The sequence below is a fragment of the Colletotrichum abscissum genome (assembly GCF_030869225.1).
Source record: "Colletotrichum abscissum strain IMI 504890 chromosome Unknown Scaffold_22.1, whole genome shotgun sequence".
Lineage (NCBI taxonomy): Eukaryota > Fungi > Ascomycota > Sordariomycetes > Glomerellales > Glomerellaceae > Colletotrichum > Colletotrichum abscissum.
Genome location: NW_026850121.1, coordinates 720,724 through 741,838, shown reverse-complemented (window position 1 = coordinate 741,838; position 21,115 = coordinate 720,724). Strand labels below are relative to the sequence as shown.

The window sequence follows — 21,115 nt, the reverse complement described above, 5'->3', positions numbered from 1 at the left end:
TGTGGACTGTTGTGTCAGAAACGGAAGGCAATGGCTAGTCGCGAGAGAAGTGAACATGGATCGAATCATCATGGAATAAAGTACAGGACGACATTCACAATCTCCTCTTCGCCCTACACCCCAAAACAGGACTCACAACAACAGCCTCGCTATCCCTCACAGCAACAGTGACCCTCCCACCACTTATAATCGCAGTCTCCCCAACAGTGACATTACCCAACCGCACCGGCTTGCCCTCGTCCAGCTCGTAATTGTAACTCCACCCATCCCACGTAACCCCCGAGATGGCATCGCTCCCGTTCGCAGCCAGCCGCCGCACATTGGCGAATGCATCATCAGCCCACGGTACAGCAAAGCTGTACACCTTGACCCCGCGAACGGGATTGCTGTCCGGGTCGGGCGTCGTGCCCGTGCCGTTGACGGTGGAGTTATGCGGGTTGAGGTTGATGACGAGGATGCGGGAGAGGGTGTCGCCGTGGTAGGCCGCGTAGGCGGATGTCGTCTCTTGGTCGGAGGATGGGACGGGGATGTGGGCTACGGAGACTGGGGTTGTGGGGGAGGACTTTGACGGGGCGAGGAAGGCTGCTATGGCGATGTTACCGTAGTAAGGGGCTTTTGTGCCGAGGGCGGTGATGTTTGTGTGGGCGGGTTGCCAGCTTTGGTACTGTGTGGATGTTTGATATCAGCATGAACCCCGTGAAGAGGGACGAAGGAGGTCTTACACGATAGTCGGTGCCCATGTGCATGTGGACGCGCTTGATTCCCTGGGACGCAGCATAGAGGTTAAAGTCGATCCCCCACAGTGCGGCGCCAAACGAGTTTGAGAGCCCCGGCTTGCCCTGGTTGTACAGCGAATTGTGCTCTCCATAGATGTGAGGCGGCACATCGTCGAAGCGGCCCGTGAGGTTGGCGTACTCCTTCACATGAGCCTGGACGGACTGCACGGTGCGGGTGTGGTTCATCAGCGTGCCCCGGAGCGTCACGCCAGGGCTCTCGGCACCGCTGATGTAGTTGTGCGTCGAGAAGAGGGCGACGTTGTCATCGGTGTTCAGGCCGGCGGCCCACTGCGCTGGTGCACGGAGCCGATTGGCGGTGCCGGCGTTGGAGGGCGCCATGAAGACGGGCTTGGGAAAATCGGGACACGCTTCCGCGAGGACGGCGGCGATCTCACGGGTGCCGTTTAGCCACTGTTCCACATAGATAGTCTCGTTCCAGGACGAAGGGCGGACGGGGCCCTGGGCCGAGGTGGAGAAGAGGTCCGGCTCGTTGCCGTATTCCCAGACGTCGAGGTTGTCCTTGCCGATGGCCTTGCAGGCCAATGGAACGGTGGCTTTGAGGGTGTCCCATCCTTCTGAGCGGTTGCCGCCCAGGCCTAGGTTGAAGCCGTGGGTGAATTTGGTGTCCTTGAAAGTACTGTACGATTCAAAGAAGGAGGGGCCGATGTGGATGGTGGTTGGGTAGTCCTTTGACCTGGCGAAATCGTAGGTACCGTTCACGGCGTAGGGGAGAGATTCATCATGGAGGGCGTAGTCTTGGGTGTTTCCACCTACTCGGATGTAGGGGCGGACGCCTTGTAGGTCACCCAAGTTAGCGAGCAGATTGTCTGAGAACTTGTTTGGTGCCGAGGCGTTTCCTGGAATATCAGGATGAGTGACACTTTACTCTGTCAGGGTGTCTTGTATGGCGTAAACGTACCAGCAAAATCTGGGAAAAAGGCAAACTCGAGCGAGTAGCTCACAAAGGCATCAAAGACGGGACTCGCCTCCTTGGGACCGGGGATAGTGACATTGACGGCGCCTACGACAAGTAGTTCGGCGGCGGCGGTCAGGGCAGAGGGCAACTTGAGTGCATAGAACCAAGGCGAAAAGGCAGAGAACAAGCACTCGAGCTCGTCACCCAGGGCCGAGCCTACGGATCTGATGACGGACGACATGATGGCTGGCAGGAAAGAAACGGCGGCTACCTCAGCGGGGATAATGTCGATGAGAGAGAGTGAAGTGAGAATAAGCTTCCCCGCATGGGTGGGCAACGGCGCCGTCGTGGAGATTATAGCTGGTCATTTTTAAAAGTTGTCGCCAAGGGGAGATTTGCAGCGTGCTAGCTGAAAGGAAGGTGAGGAGAAGCAAGGAAATAGAATAGCGAGCGATGGCCATGATTTGGCAGGCGGCATGGGAACGTGACGGCATGCAGGTCGCTTACGCTGTCGGAACGGGCGAGATCAACGCGGGGGGATGCAGTGACGACTTGGCCTGCGCTGGTCTGTTTGCCAGGGTTGTTGCTGCAGGATCGGTAATTACTATTCCCATGCGTACTTGACTACTAAGGAAGCGAGGCTCGCCCGATACTGAGGATTTTTGAGGGCTGGCCTATGAATGAGTACCGTAGACTACCAATTGAGCAAGTGGAATCAAGGTTCCCAGGTCAAGTTGAGCTTTCTTTTCCTTACGTGACTTGACAGAAGATGAGATGAACAGCTGGAGCGTGCGCTTTGCTGATCAGATCAGTTCATTCTGTGCCTTATAAGTTCTCCGAGGTAGATACCACGAAGACGAAGTATCCATATATCAAGTTCAACACAGCTAGAGCTCTAGAAGAGCCGCCTGCCTACTTTGCAGGTACGTATACCTGAAGATAGACACCTTACCCAGGAACAATTGCAGGCGCCATCAAAGGCAGGAACATCTTTGAGCTCTTGTCTGCGGTCCTCGGTTGCCGGGCCGTGGCTGGCACAATGTACGTACTCAGATATCAGATTCATGTACAAGAAGTAAGTACCTACATAAGTAGGCATCTCATCTGTTAGTGACCCCGCCCTGTCGAGGTGCAGCACCCTAACACCGCCCACCAACCACCTCCGTGCCGGTCTGCGGTAAACCCAACCGGGCCGGTCAACAAAGTGGGGTGGACGTCATCGAACGTCACCCGGTACCTCTGCCACTCACCACCGACACAGTGACACCCAGCTCTCTCACCACGTCTCCGTTGTCGCTCACCCAAAATTCGCCAATTGAGTCGTTGATAACTGCCGTTGAAGATCATTGACAGCTGCAACCGCATCTCACACACCTCAATTGTCAATCCAGCGTCTGAGGGAAGCGTTTGAGCGCGTCATCCTCATAGGACCCCAAGCTAGAAGCTTAATTCGCTTTAGACCAGACGGATAGCTAAGCTCCCCGCACTTCCCACGGCCTTTATCAACAAACGAGCCAAGAGCTTCGTCCATTTTCCCGCTCCATCACCATGCCCATTACACTACAGAGAGCAGTCGCCCCGGCGTCACGATTTGTACCCAGAACCATCTTCCGATCTGTCCGGACACCGTATATTCCATTTACTCTTAGAGCCGCTTCAACCATGGTTCCCAAGGTACATAATATACCACCCGTAACATCTCAGCTGCACTCGATCAATCTCATAGGAAATCTCACTCACTCACACTTCACACAGCTCAAAGACCCCTCGCTCCTGAAGCAGGATGTCTGCTACGTCAACGGCGAATGGGTAAAGGCAAAGTCTGGCAAGACCTTTGACGTGACCGGTATATCCCCCCCCCCCCCCCCCCCACCCCCCCCCACCCTCCCCTCCGCCCAAAAGCCCCCCCGCTCCGAAACCGGGTGTTTTCTCAGTCAAGCGGGGATGGGTAAAAGCAAAGGCTGGGCAGACCTTTTACGTGGCCCGGATACCCCCCCCCCCCCCCCCTTACAATCCTGACTTTGTGCATATATCTAGACATATATGGAAATCATGGAAAAGACAGGAGAGTAACAACCATACAGACCCCGCCACCGGCACCAAGATCGCATCATGCCCCGAATTCTCCGCAGCCGACACGGACGCCGCCATCGCCGCCGCCGCCACCGCGTTCGAGACCTTCCGCACCAAGACGGGCCGCGAGCGCTCCAAGCTGCTGCGCAAGTGGTACGACCTCATGATGGAGAACGCAGAGGACCTGACCACCCTCATCACCTGGGAGAACGGCAAGCCCGTCGCCGACGCCAAGGGCGAGGTCACCTACGCCGCCAACTTTTTCGAGTGGTTCAGCGAGGAGGCTCCCCGTATCTACGGTGACACCATCCCCTCCTCCGTCCCCGGAAACCGCGTCTGGACAATCAAGGAGCCCGTTGGTGTCTGCGGTCTCATCACACCGTATGTCCCCCTCTTGTGTCCTGTGTAGAAAACGGTTCTCAGACTAACACACCACAGATGGAACTTCCCCGCCGCAATGATCACCCGCAAAATCGGCCCCGCCCTCGCAACAGGCTGCACCGTAGTCTGCAAAGCCCCCGGCGAAACCCCCTTCACCTCCCTCGCCATCGCCGAACTAGGCCACCGCGCCGGCATCCCCGCCGGCGTCGTCAACGTCGTCACCTCGCTCGACAACACCCCCGAAGTCGGCGAGGCCCTGACCACCAACCCGACCGTCAAGAAGATCTCTTTCACAGGCTCCACAAACGTCGGCAAGCTCCTCATGAAGCAGTGCTCCGGCACCCTCAAAAAGCTCTCCATGGAACTCGGCGGCAACGCCCCCTTCATCGTCTTTGACGACGCCGACGTCGATGCCGCGGTAGCCGGAGCGATCGCCTCCAAGTTTAGGTCCTCGGGCCAGACGTGCGTGTGCGCGAACAGGTTATACATCCAGAGCGGCGTCTACGACGAGTTTGCGCGGAAATTCGCCGCAAAGGTGGAGGAATTCAAGGTCGGCAACGGCTTCGAGGAGGGAACCACCCACGGCCCCTTGATCCACGACCGCGCCGTCGACAAAGTGGAATCCCACGTCCGCGACGCGGAGCAGAAAGGCGGCAAAGTCGTCGTGGGCGGGAACAAGATTTCCAAGCTGGGCCACAACTTTTACGAGCCGACCGTTATTACGGGTATGACCGAGGACATGGCCATGTCGAGCGAGGAGACGTTCGGTCCCGTTGCGGGGCTGTTCAAGTTCGAGACGGAAGAGGAGGTCGTGAAGCTGGCGAACGCGACGAACGTCGGGTTGGCGGGGTACTTCTTCTCGAGGGACATTCAGCGCGTGCACCGCGTCGCCGAGCATCTTGAGGTCGGTATGGTGGGCGTCAACACGGGCTTGATTTCGGATCCGGCGGCGCCGTTTGGTGGTGTCAAGGAGTCTGGGTTCGGGAGGGAGGGGTCGCTTTTGGGTGTTTCCGAGCACCAGGTCACCAAGATGGTTACGTACGGCGGTATGGGCCAGCCTCTGCAGAAGTAAAGGGAGATGCTGGGGGCGGTAGCCAAAAATGATGTGAAAGAAATGTGTGTTTTAGCGGGCAACCCTTGGGAATAGGAGTTGGTTATTCTACTGTTCAAAAAGACCATTTTCATGAGCGATCTCTCACCTGCTTTGTGTTATTCCCTTCTTACATGTGGTTTCGCCCCCAACTGACGAAGACCGAGGGCAAATCTACTGTTTCGAGGCTCGTCGAAGAAGAGTATGCTCCTCCCATGGTGTCGTCTACCTCCTGTGCCAGATGGCCATGAACGTTCCTTCACGCTACTAGGGGCCAGAGCATGCTTTCATGAACTTGGAGGTTACAAGGTTGGTATCTGTATAGACTCCCGGACCACACGTGGACTTGAGATCAAATGTGTTTGCTACCATCACAAAGCCCGAGGTTGGCAGTATCTGTGAATTTTTCATGTGCCCGTGTGTTCGCCGTGAAGGTAGAGAGAGGGAGACTCGAGTTTTTCAAGGCGGCATTGGCTCCCGTCTCATTTGTGAGAGTATTCCCTGCCAGGCCATGCCGGCCTTGGCACTACGTATCATAGAGATGGCATCTGTAGATTGTTTGCACGAGAGAATCACCACACCACGATAGCATCGGAACCGAGCCGAGTGTTCCTACGTAGAATCCAACACAGCCTCCCCAATCTCACTCCCGCCATCGCTCTCATCCCTCTTCCGCCCCCGATAATGCCTCTTCCGCTTCCTCTTCCCCGTATCCTCGGCCCTCCACCCCTTCCTCGCCCGAATAGGCCTCATGAACCCGTCAACGTGCACAGCACCCGCCATCTCGTCATCGCTCTCCACGTCGAAGCGGTCGCTCCCCCCGCCGCCACTGCCGCCTAAAGCATCTCCTACCCGGCCCGGATGCATCGTCGCCACGTGCCGCTGCAGATTCGCCCTCCGCCCGAACCCTTCCAGCGAGCGCTCGCAGCCCGATACGGGACAGTAGAAGAACCCCACAGACGACGCGCGGGATGCGCTCCGCGATCGTCTCGCTGCCGCCGCTGCCGTCGTGCTCCGTCCTCGTCCCGTGGCGTCAGAGTCGCTGGGTGGGATGCTGTCGCGCGCCAGACTATTCTGTCGAGAAGATGCCGCCCCGAAACGCCGTGCCTTCACGACAGGCCTCTCCTCCTCCGAGTCTTCTGAGCTGGACGCCCCCGCGTACGGGGCAGTAGCACCACCACCGCCGCGACGGTCGCTGCTGCCGCCTCCACCGGGGACGTACCGCGTCGTCTGCGGCTTCGGCCCTTTCGTCGCGGGCCCCTCGGACAGAGTCCGCATCTCCATCCCCTGCCCGAACAGATCAGCACACCGCTGCGCCGCCCTCGCGACGACATCAGGCTTGAAGCCGGAAAGCGACGCCGCGCCAACGACATCGCTCCAGTCCCGCAGCCCCCAGTTCCCAAGCATCGTCTCCCGCGCCTTGATCTTGGCCTCAGCCCGCGCCTCGGCCGGCAAATCACGCCTCTTCCTCGGCGGCCTCGACCTCGACGTCTCCACCCCCGATCCCTCTTCATCCTTCTTCACGACGGCATCCTCCCCTTCCGTCTCAGCAGCAGCAGCTGCGTCCTCCTCGTCCGACGAGAACGGGATCCTCTTCTTCGACGCCCTCGCAATCCGGATCTTCATCTCCTTCTCCGTCTCTCCCGGCAGCGGGACCGCCACCTTCTTCGGTCGCCCTCTCCTTTCGAGCGCCCTCGTCCACTCCGGCTCCGGGGTTCTGGGCGCCTTGCTCCGCGGCCGACCCTTCTTCTTACGCTTCGACGCCGATGAGCTCGCTCGTGACGCCGCGGACGAGACGCTAGCTGCGTCCGAGGCGTTGTCGTCCTCCACGTCGGTCGCGGAGGCGGACGAGTCGGTCATGTAGCTCAGGCCCGCGAGGCGGGCGTTGTGGAGAGCCGTGAGGGTGTTGTCCAAGGTAGATAGGATATGACGGACCGAAGGGCGGAGGAGGTCGGCAGAGAGCTCGTCGTTGGCGGAGACGACTGGTTCGTACGTCTTGCTGCGCTTTGGCTTTTCAACCTCTACGTCGGACGTCCCCGCCGCTTGCGCGCCTTGTCCTGATGGCGGAGGCGTGTTCCCTTGTTCGTCTTCGTCGTCTTCGTCAGAGACCGCGGATGAATGCGCAGACACGGAAGACGCCGCCGCCCTCTCGTTGGCGGATTCGTCCCGCGTCCTCGCAGCTTCCTCTCGCTCTCGGGCCCTGCGCTGCCGGCGAAGAAACCGCTCTTTCGCCTGGCGTAAAATCGTAGCCGTCAATTCCTCTTCTAATGCTGTGCTGGGGAGCTGTTCCTTCCTGGAGCGCGTGGTGAATTCGTCGTCCTCGTCGTGAGTTTCCTTTAGAAAGTCGTCGCCCGGCACGATGCGCGAGTTCATGGGCCACGCCGTCCACAGATTCGGCGGGCGCCATCCGCCGCTGTCGACGATTTCTTCCAGCGGTCTATCAGTGTCCTGAGAAAATAACGGTCAGCGATATGGAATGTGTCGTGGGAATGAGACGGCGCTGCTCTCTAAACCTACCGCTTCCTCAGGCTGTCCCGCGGCGCTGGGGCGTACTGCACGGTTCCGGAGCGCGAATGCGTTATACAGGTGCACCGATAAGTCGCGATTCCGGAGTTGCTCCATAGAGCGATGGAGGAGTCGCTCCTCCTGCGTGTAGGTGTTCCATGTCGCCTTGTTGCCCTTCCAGCGGTTGGGTCTGGTCTCATAAAGCTCTTCAGAGTCGACGGAGCGAATCTCATCGGTGTCGAGGTCCCACGATTCCTCATGTGCCGTCATGACATGGATATGATGCCTGAAAAAGCTGAAATTCGGATGCTTCACAGGTGAAAAGAATACGCATCAATTGAGTGAGGTGGAATGAAATGTATAGGTGAATAACAGCGGTTTTCAGAGTGGGTTGAGGCGAGGTGAAGAGTAAAAGAAAAATGGACCCGCCCACATCTCACCGAAACTTGCCTCGAGGAAAGGCCAAACGGGTAGCCTAACGTGCGGTCGAGTCTGTACAGACTCACGCGCATCACAGCGTACTACCAACATCTCACTTTGATTCACGGAGAGATTGTTTTCACGTATCCCAGGCATGTATTTATCGTCCCAACACCACAATTATGGTATAACAAACGCCTACTACACATTCTAGAATAAAACAGAAACACAAAACAAGCTTTTCTCTCCTCCCTCTTCTTCTTCACCACAAACACATTCATCATCCTCTACGCCTTGGCCTTCTTGTTCGCGGCCTCCCTCTCCAGCCTTCTCCTCTTGGCACGCAGCTTCTCGTCCTGCGCGCTCTTCTTGTTATTAGTGTACTGCATCTGCTCAAACAGCTTTCTCTTCTTCTTGCTCAGCATGCCCTTGGCCCGCTCGATATCCTCCGCCTCCTCGGCCACCTTCTTGGCGTGCGCCTTGCGGGCCGCCTCCTTCTTGGTCTTGGGCTTGGTCTCCTTGGCCTGGACCGCGCCGCCCGTGAGCTCGGCCTCGAGCTCGAGCTGGCGCTGCGCGTCGGCGTCGTCGTTCTCGGAGCCGACGTCGTCCTCGTCCTCGGAGACGCCGTCAACGTCGGAGCCGCCCTCGCCGTCTTCGCCCTCCTCTTCCTCGTCGGACCCGGCAACGTCCATGTCGCCGGCGTCCACGTCGTCGGCCATCTCCTCGTCGCTCTCGGCCAGGGCCTCGCCTTCGGGCTCCTGCTCCTCGAGGGGGATGGTCGGGTCGTACGCGCCCTGCACTTGCCTGACAAAGGGGCTGAGATGGGGAGGGAGCTGGGCGCCGGGGGCGTACTGGTCCGCCGGCTTGAGCTCCTCGTCGTTGACGCTGTCCCAGACCCATTGGGGCTGGACGTATATCCGGCCGGGGATGCGCTGGTTGGGCGCGAGCTTCTGAGATGTCTGGTTGTCCTCGCCATCGCCCTCCTCGCTGTTGGCAGCGTAAATGGGGGGACGGTCAACGATCTGGTGGGTGATGGACGGGTCGCGCTCGTCGGTGGTGAAGGCACCCTCGCCGAGGACGGCGTCCCAGCCGATGCGCTTGCAGCCGAACGACCGCAGGAGGAACTCCAGGGGTTGCCTGGGAGTCTCACGGGAGAGGAAGAATGTGCAGTGGGCGAAGAGCTTGTTTCTGTCGGTGCTCGAGTGGACGGGCTGGGGCAGGACGTCACCGCCGGGCGCCGCGGGCTCGAACTTGTCGATGGCGTTTGTGGATTCTTCTGCGGACTCGGTCTGCTCCTCCGACTTGCTCTCCTCCTTGTCGGCATCCGAAGACTTGAGCTTCTTGATGACCTTGTCAACCGCGGCCTGGGTCTTGGGGTCGACGCTGTGCTCGGTCTCGCCGTTGGTGATTTGTTTCGGCTCCTCGGGGGCGGCGAGGTTCTGGCCCTCAATGGTGAAGGCAGCAAGCTCGGCAGACTGGTTGTCCTTGGTCTGGTCAAACTTGGGCGGGTACTTGAGGCCGAGGCCGGTGTACAGACGGAAGTTGATGAAGCCCAACAGCGTCATGTAGAACTCGACAAAGGTTCCCATGATGCGGAAGTCGACATCGCCAACAACCCTCTGGTTGAACTTGTAAGGCACCAGCCACAAGACATCCTCGCCGTTGATGTTCGCCTGGTAGTAGATACCCTTGATCGAAAGGAAGGACTTGGTGACGCTCTGCGACACAATGAGGTAGTGCTGGAACTCGAGGGTCAACCGCTCGCAGCGCGCAATCATCTTTGCGGGAACAGACGAGGTCGAAGGCAGGTTGGCGAAAAGGAAGAGCATGGACAGGCAGTCGTCGAGGTCCCTCAAGGCGTCGACAAAGGTCGGGTATCGCTCTCTGATGACGTGGTCGAGGGTGTATCTCGGCTTGCCAGTCTCCTCGGGCCTGGCGGCGTTCTTCTCCAAGCGCTTCGCATCGCCAACATCGCCGCGGCCGAGCGCGCGCGAAATCTTCTTCTCGAGGGCCTTTTGGTCGCGGAACTTGAGCAGCAGCGGCTCGTGAAGGAGGTACTGGATGTCCTTGGCGTAGTAGAAAGTCGTCGAGGCGGTCGAGGACTTGGAGACCTTCTTCTTGCTGCGCGGCTCGCGAGGGTAGATTCCCTTCCAGATGCAGAGCTTGCGGAAGTCGGGCAGGCTGATCTGCAGCTTGCGGATGGCCTGGTTTCTAGTGACATAGTTCTTGGCCGCTCCGGCCTCTCCCTTCTTCTTGACTCTGCCCGCCATTTTTGCGAATGGGCGTGGTTATGTTGTTGGGAAAATTGACTTGGTTTGGAAGGGTGTGTGTTCTTGGACGAGTTCAGAAGCTCTCCAGTACTCCTCGCTGTGGCGGGGCACCGCTCTCGAGTTTCTCTCTGAACTTTTTTTCCATTGAAATTTTCTGCCAGCGGTTGACCGCTCCCTCGCCAGCCGAGATAGGACTAGTCTCGGTCATCCTTATCGCTGATTGGCATCCGTTATCTAATCAGCACAATGGCCCCAGCTCCAGGGGTTCAACCCACTAAACCAAGTGCGACTGCGCTGGACGGTGGATTGCCATTCGCTGGACAAGCTTCCCGCACCCAGCGGACCTGCGCCCCGGCCGAAGCACCAGGTGTCATCCACCTCGACCCCCGTCCCTACCTACCACACCTTATTCATCCCGACTCCCGCCCCGAACTCCAATAAGACTGCGAACCTCTGAAGCTCCCGTGAGCCCGCATCTCGACACATCCCGCCCCGGACCATGGACTGAAGGATGACCGTCGGAACAAGTACACAGGGAGGCAGCAAGACGGGCGTCTACGCCGCCGCAGCAGCGCTGCGTCTGCTGCTCTTCGTCGCGTTCCCCGGCCTGCCTGACCTGCTTACCGGCCGCGTCGAGATCTCAACCCCCGTCACGAGCTTCAAGCGATGTAAGCTTCCCCTCTCCCGGATCCCAACCGAAGCAAGGAATCTTGGCTGACGATTTATCGTAATACAGTACAAGAAGGACTTTTCCTCTATAACCACAATGTCTCCCCTTACGACGGCGGCGTATACCACCAGGCGCCCCTCTTCCTCCCCCTCTTCTCCCTCCTCCCGGACCCGAAGTCGTTCCCGATCTTCACATACCTTCTCTACGTCCTCGTCGACATCCTGAGCGCGGATGCCCTCTCCAATATCGCAGACTCTGGCGAAGCAGGCTCGTCTCGCCTCTTCTCCTCTCCCCGCCGCGGCAAGAGGTGGAGCGGCCTCGTCGTCGCATCGCTGTAAGCTCCAACTCTCACCCCTTGCCCGCATCATCAACGCACGTTTGGTCTGACAACCCTCACCACAGCTACCTCTTCAACCCCTTCACAATAGCAACCTGCATCGGCCGCTCCACCTCCGTCTTCTCAACCTGCGCGATCCTCCACGCCATCGCAAAGGCCATCGCCGGCTACCCCCCCAGCGCAATGGTCTCCCTCTCCTTCGCCACCTACTTCTCAATGTACCCCGCCCTCCTCCTCCCGCCCCTCATCCTCCTCGCCCACGACCGCCAGGACCCGGTCCGACGAGGCACCGCCTCGACCCGGCGCTTCGCCCTCGCAAACGTCTCCGTCGCCGCCGCCGTCCTCGCCGCCCTCTTCCTCATGTCCTTCCTCCTCACCGGCGGCTCCTGGGAGTTCCTCCCCAGCACCTACGGCGCCCAGCTCACCCTCAACGACCTGACCCCCAACGTCGGGCTGTGGTGGTACTTCTTCGTCGAGATGTTCGACTCCTTCCGGCCCTTCTTCCTCGCCGTCTTCTGGCTCCACCTCTCGAGCTACGTCGGGCCCCTGACGATCCGCATCCGCACGCAGCCGCTCGTCGTGCTGACGCTGCTCCTCGGCATCTTTGCCATCTTCAAGCCGTACCCGTCCATCGCGGACACGAGCCTGTTCCTGGCCATGCTGTCCCTCTTCCGGCACGTCTTCCCGCTCATGCGGTATACCTTTGTCGGCGCCGCGACGATCATGTACGCCTCGTTCCTCGGCCCGGCCTTCTACCACCTGTGGATCTACGCCGGCAGCGGAAACGCAAACTTCTTCTACGCCATCACGCTGGTCTGGAGCTTGGGACAGAGCTTGCTCGTCAGCGATCTCACGTTTGCGGTGCTGCGCGACGAGTGGGAGGTTGAGAGGCCCGAGATGGTCGGAAAGGAGATTCGGCAGATTTAAGGAGCCTCAGAAAGATGAGACTAGATGACGAGGGTCGTTTTTTTCTATCGTGTGTAGAACTAAAAGCGCCCGTGTTCGAGTATAAGGGCATTCGAGGTCGGCATAAGTGGCACAGGAAGCGTTGAAAAAATAGCATGGTGTATGATGAACGGTTTTATGTGTAAACCAACATAATCGAGACAGTATTGTACATCTTTGGGCAGCCGCGAACCACGTGGCCTTTTCTACATGCTACCCCTGACTCCAGAGTTGCGAATGATCTATATGCACACCTTTTCGTCTTGTGACTGATAAGCCATGTTGCGACCAGCCATACCTCCTTGTACCAAACCTATCTTGATACTCACCGCATTATCCTATACTCAAAGTGTCTCGCCAGCCTTAATCAACAGCCAGTTCAGACTCGACATACCTATGCTCCGAACCCCATCCAGCAGCCGGACTCGCCTGCGGCACCGGGTCCGCAAGCCCCAGCGAAAAGTTGAGCATCTGGCCCAGATCGCCAAACCTACCGAGCCCCTTCTTCTCCGCCATCCACGTCTGCGTCCGCAGGCCCCACGGCGGCAGACTCTTATACGTCCACACGCCGTACGCGATCGCCGAGCCAGCGACCAACACCCCGCCCGCGAGCGCGAGCGTCCTCCGGTCCGCCGAGGCCCCCTTGGCCTTGGTCTCGGCCCGCCGCCGCCACTCGTGGAGGTACGCCTCGCCGAGGTTCGGCGTCGCCTGCACTACGTTGTCGAGGAAGCGCGCCGCGGTACGGAGCGACGACGAAGGTGCCGCCGTCCAGGGGAGGGCGTTGCCCGGGTTCGTGAGGCACTCGTCGCGGAGGTCCGCGGCCATGGCGGCGAGGTGGGGGAACTTCTTGGCGAGGATGGTCGGTAGCCAGGACTGCGGGAGGTCGACCTGCTGGATGAGGGCGAGGTAGCCTACGAGGAGGCAGTCGAGGGACGTGGGGACCTCGCCGCCGAAGAAGCGCTTCTTCTCGCCTGGTGAGTCCTCGCCCCGCGCGCGGAGGGCTTCGAGGGGGGAGAGGGCGTCGACGGTGATGGCGTGGAGCCTGATGCCGCGCGCCGTGCCGGCCTTCATCTCCTCGAGCACCGTCTTCTTGTTGGAGACGGGGAGGTGCTTCATGGCGCGGTCCAGGGCGCGGTTCTTGGGCACGGCGGCGTCATCTCCGTTCTCCTCGTCGTCGTCCTCGGCGCCGAGGGAGTCGAGGCCGAGGTGGGCGCACCGGGCCGTGGCCTGGTTCCGGATCATGACGGGAACGGTCCAGCTCAGGGGGAACCCGAGGAGGTGGCTCAGGGCGGGGCGGGTGACGGCAACCCAGTTCTCGTGGGTGCCGAAGAGGGCGGCATCTAACAAGGGCGCAAGGGCAGACTCGACGTAGGCGGCGTAGGCGAGGGCGTCTGCGCGCTGGGACGGGGTGAGGCGCGAGTCGAGGTCGAGGTCCCAGGAGGGGGAGTGCGGCGCGAGGGAGGCGAGGTGGGCCGCGATGGAGGCGTAGCCCGTCACCCAGACGCCGTTGGCCTTGAGGGCCGGTAGGCGGTCTAGCAGACGTTAGCGAGGCTGAGGGTAAAAGGGGGAGGGTCCATTGTGTGCATGTATTTTGGGCGAGTTTCTTTGTGCGTTTGGGTGAGCCTTTGTGAGGCTTTCTTTGTTATGAGTCGTCATGATGGGACGAGGCCGCGTGGGAAATTTGTTTCAACGGCGGAAAGCTCGAACGGTGGGAAGGGGGTGGGCAATGTAAAGACGCCGGCCGATGTAAGTGTGAATAAGTGAACGGGTATACTTACTTGATGAATGGACGGCAGGGTCATTGCTCGGGACCAGACGCCATTGTGAGCTTGGGAGGGCGGTGTGCAGGTAGGCGATGGCGGCCAGACACTCGGCGTCGATGGAGGGGAGGCCAAATGCAGCGCCCCAGACGTGGAGCTCGAGGACGTCGTCCATGGTCGGCGGTGTTGGTGTTGTGTCGTACGTTGTGGTGTGAAGGCCGGGTGACGAGTACACCTCACGTACTGCGGGAACCGGTGTGTGTATCCAAGTATCCGCTTCACGTCGTCTGCCTTCGCTCGCTCTGTCCCCGCCGTAGACTCTAGAGACCCTGATTGTCCGAGTTCTCTAGCGCAAGGGACGTGGTGCCAAAGGGGTCCCAAAGGATGACGAAAAGTCGGGTGGCCGATGAGTCAAGCCCGTTTCAACGCACTGTTGTGGTATGAAGGATACCCTGAAGATCCCGCAAGGCAGCAATGAGCTGTAAGAGACAACCGTTTCTGATGATGTGCAATGCAATGTCACTGATGTGTCGTTCTGGGGAAAAGTAGGGACCCCTGCATTCCTTTCATCGCTTCAGCGGCGCGAAGATCCGCCTGAGCTTGGCCTGAACGGTTCGTTACGACCTCGGCGCGGGATCACGTGGTCGGAGCATACGTACTGAGAAGTAACAAGGTATTGGGTACGGAGTACAAATGCCTTACATAATCACAAGTGGAGGGACTGAGGCAGCTGAATAAAAGTGGATTCAGATCTCCCACGTTTTGCCACGCTTCACCCCACTCCTCCCCCAAACGGGGCTCCATTTCCCGATTGGGACAGAATCGACGAACCCACCGTTCCCCCCCCTGACGATCCGGTTCACCGTTCGAGAAACTCCAAAACACGCCGCCGCGAAAATCACCAAGTATTTTTTTTTTTCCCGCCGTCAAACGTCCACCAGTGACACAGAGGCAAAAATAAGAAGCGGTGACGTCTTGGCGATAAGCACCTTCTCTAAGCTTCTGCGCCTGCATCCCCGGCGGGTCCGAATCACCAATGCAAGTCCCCTGAGCCATTCCCAAGTCTACCCTCCACGTGCCCTCCGAAAGGGATCAAAGGGACCAACAGGAAGAGCCAAGGAAGGGAGGGGATTAGGTACATGATACATTGCGACATTTACTATGCAGTAGACATTCGACCTTCTTGATCCAATCTCGTGACCATCTTCCGAGATGACCAAAGCCGACGACGACTGCAGGGAGTTTCGCCACCACTAAGGCAGGTACGCGACACCGAACCCGTACACCGTAAGTTGTAACCGTAACCTACTGCAGGCACCACGACCACGGCGTGGCTACCTTAGTTCCAAAGTAATTAATCTACACCGTCTGAATTCCAGACGCCCCCAGAACACGTCCGACTTGAACCGTCCATTTTTCGAAACGGGAAACAGATTGACAAGCTTGACAGGTGTGAACAGCGAACGGCGCTTGAAGAACGATAGACCAAAGCCTCCCTCTCTTGTTTCATACAGATTCAAACATTCCTCCAGTTCGTCAAGTGGGGGGGGAGGGGGATTTGGAAATGGGAAAGACAAGTGATCAGCAGCGGAGCGCCAGGGTTCATCCATCTTCGTCACAGAAAATTCCATAATAAACCCACGACAGCTAAGAACATTGTGATACCATATTTCACGGGGTAGAAGATGCGCAGGTGTCACTTTGATGAAAGGGCTTGGAGAGAGGGTCTCCTCCGTCCCGTCCTTTTTTATCTGACGTGACGTGCCGCACCCCGATTCCCTGTCAACGTAATCCTCGGACCTTGATCAGGGCTCGATATAGACACACAAAGAAAGACATCAGACTCTTAGCTACGAGGTCAATCCTTACCCTTACCCATTCAATGCTTCTATAGTAGCTTAAACCACCCCGTCCCCGCCCATCGGTGACGAATCGTCGTCGTACCTGGATTAATTTAGATTCTTCTTTAGATCGCGGAGGAATATACGAAATCGTAACACACGGCAATAAAGGGGGGATAATACCAATAGGGGAGAAAGAATCCCCCACCATTCATCGCGACACGCCTCTCAATCCATCAACACGAGGTTCGAACCCAAAGAGAAGCCCACATCGGTCGTTCCACGTCCACGGAACACCGCCCACGGCGGCTCCGTTTTCCCTGGGCGCCGTCTCTCGCGCCGCCGCCGCTGCGTCGGAGACATGGTACCAGTCCTTTCCCACAATCCCGACTCCCCGGCGCCATCTCCGCTAGCATGAATGCCGTCCATCGTATACTCGTCCACTGGTGTCAAACACCCGGATACTAGCCAAGCTTGTCTTCGGGGGGGGGACCAAACTTCTTTGCAGTTTCTCCCTCTTTTCCGTTATTGCCCTCGAAAAAAGACGGCAAGGGCAGAATATCTAATTACACCATCGTGCTAGCCTTCCCTTTAGCCTCCCGTCACCGGTGCGACGTAATTAGATAAGGGAGGCCCTAGAACGACGGCGCCTTGGACCGTCGAGCCCGTCAAAACCGTCAACGACGTCTGTGTTTCTTTTATTTTTTTTCATGTTTTCCCCCTTGACTTTCTTCACAGACCTGACAGAGTACGAACTGATACTATAGTAGAGTCTCCACCCCCTGGGCTCTTTTTACCCTCAACTTGGGAATTAGGGGTCCAACATTCCACATCCCGTACATCCACCCCCTTTTTTTTCTGTCCTTTACCCTTCCCGTCCGTCCACGGACGGGCTGAGGCTGAGCCTCATTTTCTCATTTCCAATTCCAACTGTACATTATGCTAAACCGTACCGTCAAAGGGGAGTTCGTCGAGAGGCAAAAAGGGGTGGATGTTCCAAAAACTCTCTCTCTCGCAGGCCGCGGCATCAGAATCCACTCCGCCATCAGAAAACGGTACGGCGGATAGTATTCACCGACAATAATTGCACGCAAATAGGCTCAAACCATCTACTACGTACTGCGGTACAGATACGGAGTTCGGACCTCGAACGACAAATCTCAGCCCCGCCCCCAATTGAGGCCTCTCTCTCTCTCTGGTCTGTCGGGTCCAATACGATGGTTTCGAGCTGGGTTTACTCCGTACTTTCGTACTTCAGCTGAGGTAACGGGCGTAAACCCGGGGAAAATGCAAGCCCACCGGAAAAAGACGCACGTCCAACCCAATATGAGGCACGCATGAAAAGGCAATCACCACCACCGTTCGAACCGCACAACCAAAACCTCGCAAACCAGAACCTCAATGTCCAGCTCATAATGGGCCATCCTACGCAAATCCCCTTGAGAAGGTTTCAATAGATCAAAACAGCCGCGCATCGCGGGTAACCTCACCCCTCCACTTCTCCCTTGCCAAAAAAAAAAAATAAAAAAAAATGCAATGGCACGTCCCGAGGTCTGCCGCCCAAACCCTTTTCTCGCGCATCCCCTCCCCTCCCCCTCCCCTTCGCCGCCGCGCTGCATCGCCCGCCCCTAAGGCATGTATCTGTCCTGCATCTCGACTTAGGCGAGATGAGCAGTCTGGCAACCGCGGACGGGGTAAGGTGGTTCGGGTGGGATGGGGATGGGAAATGGGGGGCCTAGATACGCAGTAAAACCTGGGGGCGAAAACCACCAAAAATCATAATACCGCGTCCCATTTTCCAAATTGATAAGCAGGGCCTATGTGCAACATTATCAGCTGAGCTTCTCAGCCTGTCCGTCTCATTCCGGGCAGGCAAGGCCCCCCCCGGTGGTAAGGTAGTGTAGCAGTATGTTCTCCTTGACGATAGATAGAGAGAGAGAGCAGGAATGTGACCAAACTTTTCATTATCGATGTGATGTTTCTGCCAAAAAAACACGCGCCCTAGCCGCACATCTTTTCCCTTCCAAACCCCGGCTAACATTCATGCCCCCTTGTCCTCCATCTACCACTCTGCCACTCTGCGGTAACATAACACATCACGTCAGTCAGGGCAAGCAGCAGTACACACCACGGAGATGGAGTGTATCCGTAGGGCAGGGCAATCTCTACCGCAACGCGGAAAGATCTCAGATGATCTCGGCGCGTTTCGCCCGCCGTCGTTGTTCGCCGCTCCCCCCTCCCTTTCGGTCAAACCCCCGTCGTTCGGTGTGTATCACCTAGAACGAAACCCGCTCTGCAAAAAGACAATTGGGACGGGATGTGACGACGGGGCTTATCGACATCAGCACGAACAACATGCTATCCGTTGGATGTCGAGGTAAAGATCGTCAAAAGAAGGCAGAGAAAAGCTGTCTGCTCTGCCCTGATGATCACGGTGTTGATGGTTTTCGTGGTGGTGGTGTGAAAATCAACAACAACACCACCCCGGTTTCCTCACAAAAAGTCGACGTGTCAATATATTCTGCAACAATTGAGCGGTTTTTCCAATCCATTCTCCCACAATCTCTTTGGGAGGGGCGTGGAGGTTTTTTTCCCCCTCAACATATAGAAAAAGGGGCCAAACATTGGGTCGCAAAAGATGGCCGCTGGCACCCCGTATTCAGCCATACTTTCTCTAGTTTAACATCAATATTGTGTCTTGTTGGCGCGCTGCAAAAGTCGCAAACTGCCCTCCGGTGGCCGCTAGCCTGCCTGGTGTTGCCTTTTCGCCCTTGCGGTCTTCTGCAGGACGGCGCATGGTATTTGAGTATTTTTGGTCTGCTGATCGGGTCGGGTCGGTTATGCATGGCACATTGGGGGGGATGGAGAAGGGGAGGGGGGGTCGTCTGCGGCAAGGTTGGTTTCCGCAGTTGTTGTATGTAGGTATCACGGCCATGCAGCAGGAGAAACAAAGTAGGCTGAGGTTTAAATTACCTTACCATGGCAGCCATGGGCTCGGTCTGCCAAAAAAAAGGTGGCCGCCGCAGAGTAGTATTCTTTCTCATTCCGCCGCCAAACGCAATGCAAATCAGTCCGTTACTCCGTAACCTCATCCAACTTTCCCCCCAGCCCCCCAGCCCCCAATACACCCCCAATACAGGGTGGTCGTCGGGAGGGACGGATAGACTTGGGGGGGGGGGGGCGATGCTCTCTCGGTCAACGTAGAGATCGGCTCACCTTTTCCCAACGACCCCGCGCACTGCTGTCGCGGCCATGGTGACGGCGGACGGGCGGGGAGGGATGGGGGGGAGAATGGGACGGGATGTCGTGCGTTGAGTGGGATGTGTTTCCCGCCCATCGTGCCATGTGCCCATGCCGTCTCGGTCTCACAATAGGCGGGAGAGGTTGATGAACGGGGGGTTCACAGTAAGATCCTCCGTTTCTGCCATGGTTTGCGCGGCATTAGCGAGAGCTGTGCGGTTAAAGCGCGGTTCAGTGAGGCAAGTCGGCTGCGAGGTCGAGAACTTGGCTGGCCTTCCAAAGTTGAATCACATTTATGCAGCAAAGTGAGGATCAAGTTTGTTTTGGTGAATTATGTGTGGTATTATAACTCTCATCTAGAATTGGGTGGTCCAATGCTGAGATTGACCCCCCTGTGCTCCAGTGCGAATGAGGAAATGTGAACTCCTTCTCTCCAACTTTTGATATATCCCAGTTGACTAAATCTGGTTCCTAAGAAACGCTCGTACTTGACGTCGAATCCATCCATCTCTCTGAGAAAGGGAAGGGGGGTATCGGCGACGACAAAGTGGGAAAAGAAAAAAACAAAAAAAGAGTAGACTTGTAGTGAGTCTCCCTGACAAATGCTCCTTTCTAATGATACATGTTTGTGTTGATGAGGTTGTGGAAAATGCGTGATTGAATGATGACGTTGAGGTTTGTTCCTGGTCCCGTAATGATGCTTTGCTCGTTCCGTTGTAGGTCATGGATTAAAGATGGTGGTTTCCGTTGGCTTGGTTGAATAACCCACTTTCGGTGAAAGAGGTGTAGAGAGAACGAGGGGTAGGTTTGTATTGTTACAAGGTGGTATGTCGGTGAATACTGCGTAGGGGGTGTGGCAGTCGATGACGAAGTAGAGTGGGTTGTTGCGTGGTTGCTGGTAAGTTGCGTGCAGAGCCCAGCTCTTGGGAACGCGGGCCGGCACGAAGAGAAGGGGAAGAAGGTGAGGGAGGAAGAATTAAAAAGGCCCATTCTCGAGACCGCCTCGGAGCAACTGATGACCCCGCGGTCCATCGTGACGCAGGTGCGTTTGCCCGGTCTGGAGAGATTGAGGGGCAGTTGCATTGGCCCGGTGGTCGCAGAGGTGAGGCTTTTGGAGAGACCTCTGCCCCTCGGTCAAATGGTGTGGGTGGTGTGGGTGAGACGCATGCATGGCCAACACATGGAGGCGTGTATGGCGTGCATATTGGAATGCGTGGTAAATCCTGCGGGCTGCCAAATACAGGCCGACTGAATGGATGCGGTGTTGTTGCTGAAGGGTGTGGATCGGTTTTCGTTCGCAGTTGGTGTTTTCCCGAGAACTGGTTCAATGGGTTTGTTGGCCCCCGTTCGTCCGTGTTGTTGGTTTTCGACTGCGAAGGGAAACCGAAGGGCAGCTCCATTCGATGTGGTAGTGGTGGTTTGTTTCTCAACTCATGGCTCTAGAAAGCTCTCGAGTCGGTGTATTGCGCGAGGCCAACCGCCAGCCACTCTTTAACCGCGGGTGGGCAGAGGAGGAAGAGGGCGTTGAGGCGGCGGGCCGGGGCAGGGAGGAAGTTGCGAGGGGCGCTGAGCAGGCATGGTGATGAAGTCGTTGTTTGCGGAGCAAGCCATATGAGCTGTTGTGAAGTTGTTGGTTTGGGTTGAGGTAAGGCTGCGTAGATGTAGCCTTGGGGAGTTTTGTATGTTGTGGTGTTGCAGGTTGTTGAGCCGTTGAGGAATGAGGACAAAGACTCTTTGGTGTGTAGTGGTGGATGGAGGATGTGAGAGTAGTATGTAACCAAACGGTCGTAAGTTAGAAGAGTTTCGTCTGAATCTGGTCTTGTCGATGATGATTGTGATCTGGTCGGGAATAGTAGTCCATCGATACTAGGGGGGGAGTCGGGTGCCTTAT

At 57.4% G+C, this 21,115-nt stretch overlaps 7 protein-coding genes across 7 annotated transcripts; 2 read left to right on the top strand and 5 right to left on the bottom strand.

Annotated features, from left to right (window-relative positions):
- Window positions 1–94: 94 nt before the first annotated feature.
- Window positions 95–1,933, bottom strand: CABS01_09408 (beta-glucuronidase; the record flags this gene model as incomplete). Its single annotated transcript, XM_060542765.1, has 3 exons — window positions 95–664; window positions 723–1,633; window positions 1,696–1,933. The coding sequence occupies 3 exons, from the start codon at window positions 1,931–1,933 to the stop codon at window positions 95–97; spliced, it is 1,719 nt and encodes a 572-aa protein (XP_060400492.1).
- Window positions 1,934–3,240: 1,307 nt separating this feature from the next.
- CABS01_09407 (succinate-semialdehyde dehydrogenase) lies at window positions 3,241–5,218 on the top strand (the record flags this gene model as incomplete). Its single annotated transcript, XM_060542764.1, has 4 exons — window positions 3,241–3,366; window positions 3,448–3,538; window positions 3,777–4,146; window positions 4,204–5,218. 4 exons carry the CDS (start codon window positions 3,241–3,243, stop codon window positions 5,216–5,218), a joined length of 1,602 nt encoding a protein of 533 aa, XP_060400491.1.
- Window positions 5,219–5,848: 630 nt separating this feature from the next.
- On the bottom strand, window positions 5,849–8,011 carry CABS01_09406 (RNA polymerase I specific transcription initiation factor; the record flags this gene model as incomplete). The annotated part of the gene is made up of 2 exons (XM_060542763.1): window positions 5,849–7,684; window positions 7,754–8,011. 2 exons carry the CDS (start codon window positions 8,009–8,011, stop codon window positions 5,849–5,851), a joined length of 2,094 nt encoding a protein of 697 aa, XP_060400490.1.
- A 437-nt stretch (window positions 8,012–8,448) lies between these two features.
- Window positions 8,449–10,431, bottom strand: CABS01_09405 (pescadillo; the record flags this gene model as incomplete). The annotated part of the gene is made up of 1 exon (XM_060542762.1): window positions 8,449–10,431. One exon carries the CDS (start codon window positions 10,429–10,431, stop codon window positions 8,449–8,451), a length of 1,983 nt encoding a protein of 660 aa, XP_060400489.1.
- A 511-nt stretch (window positions 10,432–10,942) lies between these two features.
- On the top strand, window positions 10,943–12,365 carry CABS01_09404 (GPI transamidase subunit PIG-U; the record flags this gene model as incomplete). The annotated part of the gene is made up of 3 exons (XM_060542761.1): window positions 10,943–11,099; window positions 11,168–11,435; window positions 11,504–12,365. 3 exons carry the CDS (start codon window positions 10,943–10,945, stop codon window positions 12,363–12,365), a joined length of 1,287 nt encoding a protein of 428 aa, XP_060400488.1.
- Window positions 12,366–12,746: 381 nt separating this feature from the next.
- On the bottom strand, window positions 12,747–14,318 carry CABS01_09403 (uncharacterized protein; the record flags this gene model as incomplete). The annotated part of the gene is made up of 2 exons (XM_060542760.1): window positions 12,747–13,915; window positions 14,162–14,318. 2 exons carry the CDS (start codon window positions 14,316–14,318, stop codon window positions 12,747–12,749), a joined length of 1,326 nt encoding a protein of 441 aa, XP_060400487.1.
- Window positions 14,319–17,719: 3,401 nt separating this feature from the next.
- On the bottom strand, window positions 17,720–18,025 carry CABS01_09402 (uncharacterized protein; the record flags this gene model as incomplete). Its single annotated transcript, XM_060542759.1, has 1 exon — window positions 17,720–18,025. The coding sequence occupies one exon, from the start codon at window positions 18,023–18,025 to the stop codon at window positions 17,720–17,722; it is 306 nt and encodes a 101-aa protein (XP_060400486.1).
- Between the last annotated feature and the right edge of the window lie 3,090 nt (window positions 18,026–21,115).